General features: G+C 38.5%; 1 protein-coding gene across 5 annotated transcripts in view; it reads right to left on the bottom strand.

Moving 5' to 3' along the window:
- Positions 1-313: 313 nt before the first annotated feature.
- Gpd2 (glycerol-3-phosphate dehydrogenase 2) overlaps positions 314-10198 on the bottom strand; it is a 132106-nt gene continuing 122221 nt past the window's right edge. For 4 of the 5 annotated variants that reach the window (XM_031370301.1, XM_031370299.1, XM_031370300.1 and 1 more), the window contains exons 14-17: positions 6838-6950; positions 6652-6730; positions 6375-6473; positions 314-3679 (exon numbers count right to left, since the gene is read on the bottom strand). In XM_031370301.1, the coding sequence (XP_031226161.1) occupies positions 3554-3679; positions 6375-6473; positions 6652-6730; positions 6838-6950 (417 nt within the window). In that variant the 3' untranslated portion in view covers positions 314-3553. The remainder of the gene's footprint in view (positions 3680-6374; positions 6474-6651; positions 6731-6837; positions 6951-10198) is intronic. The other variant, XM_031370302.1, reaches the window with a different exon arrangement.

Below are 10198 nucleotides of genomic sequence, written 5' to 3'. Positions count from 1 at the left end.
AAAGGAGAGGAAAGGAAAGGGATTCTATTGAGTTGTAATGGGATAAATGTAGACTAGGGTCACATAAAACAGAAACCAAACCCTAAAAGCTAAAGTAACAAATTGATACAAATAATTTTGGTGGCCTCATAAAATAGAATCTGTCAATACATATAATTCACTTGAGGTAAAAATTACAAAATTCTATTGTAAAAGAATGAATGTATGTCACGTAAAATATAGTTTCTGAAAATATTTTGAAACTTCTAAAAACTTCAGCAGCAATTAAAATTATTTGTCGGATCGCACAGAACATCAAAATGCCAATAAATGGACCACTTTAATCAGTTTTATTGATTCATGCTTTCAGCTCTTACTCAGTTAAAAACAAGGCACATTAAATACATCTTCTTATGGCTCTATAAATGCATGCGGTTCATTCTGTATATCAAAAGTAATAAATAATGGTGATAAAATACGAAGACAGTTATAAAAGTGACAGTCCAGCCTCACAGAAGGCATTTAACAGTCCAGTCTAGAACGATAGCCCAACACAATACATAAGACTGAGAAAGTAAGAGGGCATGCAGCAAGTTTGTCCACTCCAGGACTGGGCTAACAGTGGATGTTCTTTTTATACACAGTGGGGCTTCTTTTACTCCCTAGAGTAAAAAGCAGTGCAAGTTTACAGCATCAGTAACACCAATGTGATTACATTCATATGCAAAGAGACCTTTACAAATTAAAAAAAAGAGGAAAAGAGAAATCAATGACAACCTCCATTTGTACTGAGTTAAACCAGAATGAACATTTTTGTTGTACATATTTTGAAATAGCCAAAATCAAGACATAACCTTAGGCAGATGACGAAGCATGCACTTGAGAGCAGAGATCTGATGTCACAGTATGAACGGAGTAGAAAGCAGGAATATGCAGCATGATGAGTTTGAGGCAGACAACCGTAGCTAAACCAGTAATCCAGCACTGTCATTGTTATTACAACTGGGACAGAGGCTAGTTAAAGGCATATGCAGCTCTAGCACAGATGGGCTTCCTTCACCTGAATCCCATCAAAGGAAATAAATCACTTGATGATAAAAGGTGATCTCTGTGCACCCACGCCAACACCCAAACAAAATCCACAAATATCAGATGTATATGAAAAGGCAAACATGGTTTATTCTCTGAGTGAGTTTTAAGGGGGCCTCTTCCCCTGTGTCCTTTCCCCTCTGCTTAAATTGGATTTAAGATTTAAAAACCTGTACAGGTTTAATCGGGGACTCACAGAAAAATGCTGGTGTGCTCTACTCAAAGGAACGTGATAAAAGTAGTTCATGTCTCTGGGACAGGTGAAGGAGCACATTTTAGAATGAGCAGATTTCAAGACAAGGCAGAAATGCTCAAGTGAAGCACAGTGCACTTCCCTTTGTCCTTAAAGGAACTTCATTCATAGCAAAGCATATGCGAACAAGACATGCTGTCCATGCCCAGATCGGCCTAAGCAAGTCACATTCTGAGCCCAGTCCCTACTGTAAGAGAAATCAGGATGACACAAGCCACCGTTATCTTGATCTAACTAGAAAGAAAGAGAGAGAGAGAAGGGAAGGGAGTAGTGATGTAGAATATTGAGATATATCAGCTGGGATGTCTTAAAGGACAGCTTTTCTGCTGACCTGACTGTCACAAGGTATAAAGTGAACTTTATTGTCATGATAGAAAAGGAAAACATTAAATTGCAAAGCCGCATGCTTCCATCTATTAAAAAAAAAGAAGAAAGAAAGAATAAGAGCCAGTGTAAAAAAAAAAAAATGACACTTTGAAAGAAAAGAATTCAGTGACATCTGCTGTGACATCACTTGTCCTGTGTCAGGTTTCCCTGACACAGAAGTGGAAGCATCGATACTTCATTTAATAATGAGTTGAGCTGTCTTCTCCCTGCAGACTCTGCATATTTCAGGGGTGGGGGTGGTGTGGGATGGGGGCTGAGAACCTCCCAGTTTATATTATGATATGTGGACTCATAACCCATAATGAATGAGGCAGAAAGACACAATGTTTGCATAAGCAGAATAGTAGCACAAAGGTGTTTTATGTACCAGTTCACAAAGCTAGACCACTGTCTGTGCAACAAAGCCTGCCTGGAGAGAAGTGGGAATGGAGGGCTGTACTTCCTACTATGCACAGGAAGCTAATCATTGGTAGCTTCATAAAAGGAAAGCCAATGAATATAAGTATTAAGATTACTAGTTATAATGCCAACAGAATATAACAAAAACATCTTCCAACTGGCAGGCATCTCTAGTCTGGGCACTATTTGCAGAGTTCAATGGGCACTGACTTTTCGGTTTGATTTGTGCATATATCTATGTATTTGTCTGATGTCTTTCTTTGATTTTTATTTTATTTTTTTGTTAGAGAATTTTTCCATTGAGTACACAAAGAGAAAGGCCTTTGGCAAACAGACTAGCCTCCAATATTAAAGTGGCATGCCTTATTTTAATTTCATGATTAAAGTTAACGGAAGTCTGCCCAGTTCTTTTTTATTATCTCTTTGCAAATACCACCACTACTACCCACTCCTACAAGAACAGGTCTGACAATACCACAGGCTGCAAGATTCAGGACTTGTGGGATTGGAGATTGTGTTCTATCATTGCTCCCATGAGGAATGGAAAGATTTGGTCTCATCCCATTATATTCAACTTGCCACTCAAATGCTGGTTTTAAAGTAAAAAAAGCAAGGATTTTTCTGGCAACTATAATAGTCAAAGGAAGCCAGCAGTGCCTGGGGGAAAAATGAACTGCTGAGAAGCAGCTATCACCGTACCTCCCGGCAAATGTCAGCGCTGTCTTTATCTTACGCCTGCAAATCTGGAAGCTTTCTGAGGTTCTCTTTTAGAAATGTAACCAAATCTCAACCAGATGTAAACTTCGTCTTTCCTCTCCAGATTAGCTAGAGTAACTCCACACAGAAAAGTGTGCAGTACTAATTGGAAGGGGGTGGGTAGCAAAACAGGGCTGAGAAGTCTCCCAAAACATTATCATGTCAAGAGGTCCAAATGATTTTTTTAGAAAAAAGAAAAGAAAAAAAAAAAATGCTATCTACTGGCTCCAGCTCCTGAGCTCTGGGGTGCTCACAAAATCTTTCTAGCATCTTTCCAATCTTTAGGGAGTCTGCCTCTAAAATTAGTTTGAATGAATGAATGGTCAGGCAGAGTGTCAAGTCTGACAGGTTACAAAATGAATACAAAACATTAAATCAATGTGCACTAAGAAATAAAAGCACTTTGTAGAAGCTAGACTGAATGGCAAGTACAAATAAAGTATTGGCAAAATAAGTTGGCAAACACACCAACATCTTAAAAGGTTTGGAATGTTTTCCAGTGTTTTTTGTTTGTTTGCTTGCTTACTCCTTTTTTTGTTTTTGATTTTGTTTTTTTCCTTGTTTGTTTGTTTGTTTGTTTTAAAAAAAGGCAGCTACGATAGCCACTATTTTAGAGTGGTTTAAGTCATCTCTGGTTGTACATAGTGCTGGCTGTCCTATGCTTGTTGGTTGCGGATTTACTCGTCAGACTCACAATCCTCCACAACTACGGTCCACAGGGATTGGAACTCTGCGGTCCAAGTTCTCCTCAGCAGTTTTCATCAGGATGGCAAGTCGGCTTCCAGACACCCTTCCTTTCTGAACTGCACTCATCAGCTTTAAGAGAGAAAAGAAGGAACACGTTCAGCAGCCAGGCCAGCTCCCTCCCCTCCCCTCTTCTTAGCTCCAGAACTCTTCCATCAGCTCCAGAGCACACACTTGACTTCTTGAACAGGTCAGGAAGAGATAGATGAAGGGGGACATGTTTCACACTGCTGACAATGACTGCATCTACTCAGTGGATCAGGTTACCCTAGAAGCAAATTTAATGATCTTCTTCTTCACCCACAATGTGCAATTTGGGTCAATTTAAAAAAAAAAAAAAGTTAACATCAAATATTGGATCTTTAATTCTATTTGTAAATTCTAAAAAGGAATCTCAAGGATAGAGCCAAGATAAACCATGACCTCCTGTATTTAATTATCATCTTTCAGTGTTATTGTACTTGACAATTCAAGTCCTCTAAATCCAAATCCCTGGAAGTCTTTCTAAACAAATTTAAATACGCATCACTGAAAATGAACTTCTAGATCTGCCCTAATTGAAATTATTGCACCACCCAGATTTTAGCTGATTCATTTTTATCCAATGGATAAAGTCAGAATTAGATCTAAAATTGCATGCAGACAGTAGGCAAAGGCCTTTTATGCAGAAAACCCGTTGCAATTCTGAGTATGAGGATTGGCTCCTCCTTCCACTAACTAGTGGATTTTTTAAAATCTAATTTTTCCATTTAAAAAAAATTTATTCGATAGTTATATTTTTAAAAATATAAGTGAAAATACTCAAATTATTTTATAATTAAGGTTTTAGCCTATGGAGATGCATTTTCGAAAAACGTGCTCCACATGGGAGTTCCAGGCATCTGCCCCAGGGCTGGATCTAAATCTCCTGACCTTATTAAAAGCTGCTTCACAAGCGACTGCTTATGCGATTCCTACATACAGAAGTGTCAGTATGGTCAGACCCGTAAACAAAATCCTACACCCAGGCAGTGTCTATAACTTCTCCCATCATGATGACTGAAAACACACACCCACATCCAAAATCAGATCTGTAACAAGATAAATGTGGGCTCTTAATAAAGCAATCAGATGTGGCAACATACCATACTTTACATCAGAGATGCGTTTTACCTAAGGAATGCTGACGTTTATTGTTTTCTCTCTGATGCTGGGAGAACCTTGGGGTTTATCAGAGGAAACGACAGTCAGAGCTGGGCCCCTCTCCTCTCACTATCAGCCACTGATAGTGTTTCCTGTATCAACCTCAACGAACTAAAAGTTTTCTATTAGGTATTACATGTATCCAAGAATGTACTGCAAGAAAAAACCAGTATCTAGGTATGAACAGACCTCATAAGGCCAGTGTTTTATAACTTGGAAATTATGCTGTGTTCTTGAAAGCATGAATGGTTGCTTTTATTTAGAACTGGACAGGAAATACTTATTTATTTAAAAACCTGCAGGTGATGTAAATTATTTTCTATGTGTATAACTCTACTACATTCAAGAAAATGACTTAAAACCCGAGCCACACAATATATTCATTAAGTTAGACTCCCATTGTCTCTAAAGGCCTGGGTTTTTTTAGGTCTAAATACTGCTGTTTGTTTGTAAAACACAAGAAATGGAGCACAAGCTATTTATTTAAAGAAGTTCTAAGACAAGGAAATGTTCTCCAGGAAAAAAACTATTCAAAAAGAGACATTAAATGTTTTCTATTAAAAGTCCTAACCATAAATCTCAAATTCCATTTAAAATTCGCATTCAGTAAAACAGTTAGTTAAATAACTAAACACTCTTTTTTGTAATGCTGGACACAACCTGCGGAAAATTTTCTGCATTTAGATTCAACAATGCTCTTATCTGCTGCTCATCTCCAGAGAGACAATTACCATTTCCTCTGCCTCGATCTTGTTTGTTTAACTTGACACAGTGAAGAAAGGGCTGACACTGACCAAAATCCCAGCATTAATTTATTTCATGTTCAGCATTCGTCATTGCCATGGTGCAAGCATTCATTTGAAATACCTACCCAAGAAACACTGCAGAAAAAAACATAGCTGCCTGAAACCAATGTGTTCTTCAAAGGATCAGTCCCAGGGACAGCTAGGAATACATTGTGGAAATTCTTTCCTTTACAGAACTACTAAGGGGTGATGTAGAGCATCTATTGCGAGGTTACAGGAACAAAATGGATTTCCTTCACATTTAGAATGATTGAACAACTGAAGCCTTGGTTAGTTGAACATCAGACATGGAAATGTTTTAGCTTGTGGTGTTGATCCTGGAGTTTAACTTCTTTCCCATTTGCTTTTCTGGTTCTTCAAAGTGTAAGAATTGACTTATTATATTCTTAGATGAATATGGTTATCCAATGAATAAAAAACTATGGCTTACAACTTCTCCCAAATAACAATATACAGTGACTTTCCATACTAGAAGTACTCCATTACCTCTCATCATAGACAGCGGGACAATCATAGTCCAAGGCATTGTTCTTTAATTATGCAATTCCATATTCCACAATTAACTTGGATTAATCTAAATTAGCCAATAAAACAGGTGCCTCTTATAAAAACGAACAGACACAAACAGAGCTCATCGTCAAGGGCAGACAGATCAACTGCTGCTGGCTCAGGCTATGTTTTCAGAATGAAGTGGCAACTGGGTAGAGTTAAGAATCCATTCTCAAGATGATGACAAGCAAAAGCAAAAGCACAGAGCCACCTGCCTCATCTCAACTCACCTGCAGAAACTCATGGAGCTCAACCTGTCCATTTTTGTTCAAATCTACTTCGCAGAGAATTTCATGTAGTGTGTTTTCGTCCATTTGTACATTGATACTCTAGGCAAGGGAGCACAGAGAGATGAGTGTTAAACTAAAAATTATGTGTAGCTTTCTGCTAATGTGACTAGACTGTTCAAACCTTTAAAATACTACTTGTGAAAAATGCAAACTAATATTAATTTTATATCTTTCTATACCAGAAAACTGATAATGGGGGAAAAAAAGTATGTATCACCTCTAGTACACGCTGAACATCAACAATGGTAATGAAGCCTTTTTCATCTTCATCAAACTTATGAAATCTCTTCTTGTACCTGCAACCCAAAATTGAATAATGGCAGATAGTCTTACATAAAAGAGTTGACAGGAAGAGGAGGAGGAGGATATGGAAGAGGAGGACTGGAAGAGCTATTGAAATTACCTATCGATGTCTGAAGGCAGCAGGCTGATTTCAGTACGATCTGTAAGCTGTTCTGTTCGAGACTTATAGCCCATTTCATAGTACAGAAATCTCGTGGCTGTTTCAAGTTCTTCCTACAAAAGAAAAGACACATGCACAAAGGTTACAGATTAATAGGAGTTATTAACTCCCCCCCCTTTCTCTTTTATCAGCAAAAACTGATTCTCATTGAACCAACATCCAGTTTTACTGATGTTTCACCACCCCCTCTAGTTGGGCAACTTAAAACACAGTCTGATAACTGTATATACAAAACACTGCTGTGACCCTACACACTTGCCATGTCCACCTGCATTTGTCTGGTTCTTCCTCAAGCTCTGGCTCTAGGTAGGCACACTGTGTTGGGGCTTGCAATCAGTTCGTCTTTTCTTAAATTTCATAGAGCATGCTTGTCACCTGTCTTTGACTGTTTCCCTACACTATCAGGATGCCTGTTCTACATGTATGTGGTAACACTGCTGAATGCTTCCCCACACCATCAAGAGGCCTATTCTGCATGTAGTAACACTGCTGCTTCTTTTTACTGTTGTGGCTCTTGTATGATGTTGACTATCAAATTCTACAAGAGAGAACTCCTAAAGCGTGGGGACAAGGAAAACAAATAAAAATGAACTATATATGACTTGAGCATCTACTCTAGCTTGGCTGGCAGTGCCGGCGGTTGACCATGCAGAAGTTTGGCCAAGGGCTTCTGACAGTCAGTCAGTATGAAGCTGGTTCTCCTCCACAGTTTGCTCACTGTTTTCAGTATCTCAGGTCAGCATCTGCAACAAGCACTGCCTTTAGATTACATTTGTCACTCTCCCACCTAACTACCTCAAATGACAATATTATAATATATATTGTTTGCAAATCTCTTTTCACACACACACACACACACACACACACACACACACACACACACACACTTACTTTCCACATACATGTATTTCTTAAACTTATTTTGGTATGCTTTGGCCATTTGAATTACTTTGGTCAATAACATGACTGAGTATAAGATATTCCACTTTTGAAATATGGCTTAAAGAGACTTCCTAATTTTCTCTGCCTCTCTTGTTCCTGTTCCCTGACAACAAGCATGACTTAGACAGACATGAAGGAGAAACATCAAATCCTGGCTGACTTGGGTATGGTGGTGCACACCTTTACTTCCAGTGCTTGGGGGAAGTCACAGAGGCAGAGGCAAGCAGATCTCTGTGAGTCTGACAGCATCTACAGATGAAGTTCCAGGATAGGAAGTGCTACATAGAACATGTCTCAAATTCAAAACAATACAAAACAAAGCAAAACAAAACAAAACAAAACAAAAAAATCTCTGGCTGTGTTAAGCCACTCAGATGGGATTTTAAGATTCATTTCTATTATATTTTAATTATGCCTCTATATATATGGGAGTATGTGCATGTATGGGGTGCCCATGGCATCCAGCAGAGGGCATCAGAGTCTCTGGGGCTAGAATTTCACAACTGGTGAGCTGCCCAGTGCAGGTGTCAAGCGGTCTGTAAGAGCTGCAAGCCATCTTAATGGCTGAGTCATCTCTAACAGCCTATGCCACGGGGATGTTTGTCACACACCATCACCTAGCAAAAGCCAATGTATATCTTAAATTCCCAACTTCACAGGCCCCATGTAGTGAACGTGAAACTGAAATGACCATCCACGGAGGCTGGGGAACACAAACCACTGTGCAGACCATGACAGCGACAAGGCTTGGCATTCTGTTTTCTTAGACAAAATGTTTTTGACATGATTCCTTTCTACCTCCTTTCTCTTCAAAAATAGATGCAACAGAAGAAATAAAACACCATGAATGCTGCATAATACTGAATGTAAAAACTAAACAAATGTGTCTACATCTACTTTTCTGTGGTTAAATAAATCGTGAACTCTCAATCTCCAGTGGTATTCTTCACTGGCAGACTTCTCTAACATGAGAAAAATCCACCAGTCATGGCTTTAAAATGGATTTTCTTGTTCAATGAATCTTTTCCAGTGATTTTCTATAAACTATTCTAAAAGTCACGTCCTTGGACTTGCTGCCTCTGAGCCTTCCCTCCAATATCAATCTCTTATGCAATTCATATTCCATTACTGCCTGTGACGTTTATTTACACTCTACCAAATAATTGTGATGTTTCAAAGAAGGAAGAAATCTGTCCATCCAGGTCACAATGTAGCTTCCAAAGTGTGTTTCCATTATAGATTGCACAAAGAAAAGCCTGAGGCATCCGTCTAAGTCACACTACTACTTGTAATCTAACAACTCTACTCAAAGTGGCTCATATAAGGATGCTGTGCCTATTAAGAGATTTTAGGTTGAGATTAAATATATCTCCAGTGCTTCCAACTTACTTGGGATGACTGAGATGCTGCTACAGTAGAACCGTCTGGACCGTAGGTTACATACTGAAAGCAGCATCAGGTACTTTGCCCCTTAGGGATTTGTTAGTCAAGAGCTTCAGCAGAAGCACGACTTCAAAGCCCTATTCCATTTGGCTGTTTTCTTCCAGACCAACTGTCACAAAACAAACAAACAAAAGCCATGCTCCTACAGAGATAAGGAAAGTACCTACAAAGGAGTAATCTCTCTCTAGATATATGAGCTATCAAAGAAAGAATACATTAGAGTAGGGGACGCTCATGATCCACTGTAAACTGACTGGCAGTCATAGTCAACTGAAGCTACACTTTTTCATGCCTGCTATATTGCTAAGTCTGTCAAACTTAGCTTGAGTAAATGAAGATAGTCTACCCCAGTACAAGGTTTATAATTTGTTTCTATAGAAACTCTCCTGGTACACTGGTAGCTATTGTTTTAGTTTATTATCTGATATTCACTTGCTCCTGTGCTTATTGGCACACCAAGAAAGCACAGCATTAGCACTGTAATGTAAACACTTGAAGCAAACCAAACTAGACTAGGACAAGGGGACAGAGTGTTTGTAATCTGCTACCGTAAGACCTCTTCAGAAGTCAAAATTGGTAATTTGCAAAGATTCATGGGGATGTATGAAATACTTTACGGAGTCCCTACATATCATTTCTTATAACATTCTCTTGACCCTTACTGCAACATGAAAACAACATAGATGAAACATTTTTTTCCTTAGAGGCCCATTATTTGCATGAATAGCCTACACTTCTTGCTAAATAATAATAAATATAGTGAACATAATAAAAATTAATGAACACAAGAAAAACAGCCAGGATCAATGTGAAGACCATTCTTAGGTCACAAAGACATATTTTGCTTTCTGCTTTTTGAAACTGGCATTGCCTTTGCCACCTGTTGTTTTCTAGTTTTTTTTTTTTTTTTTTTTTT

The sequence above is a fragment of the Mastomys coucha genome, unplaced genomic scaffold, assembly GCF_008632895.1.
Source record: "Mastomys coucha isolate ucsf_1 unplaced genomic scaffold, UCSF_Mcou_1 pScaffold15, whole genome shotgun sequence".
Lineage (NCBI taxonomy): Eukaryota > Metazoa > Chordata > Mammalia > Rodentia > Muridae > Mastomys > Mastomys coucha.
This window is presented reverse-complemented; position numbering and strand designations above follow the sequence as displayed.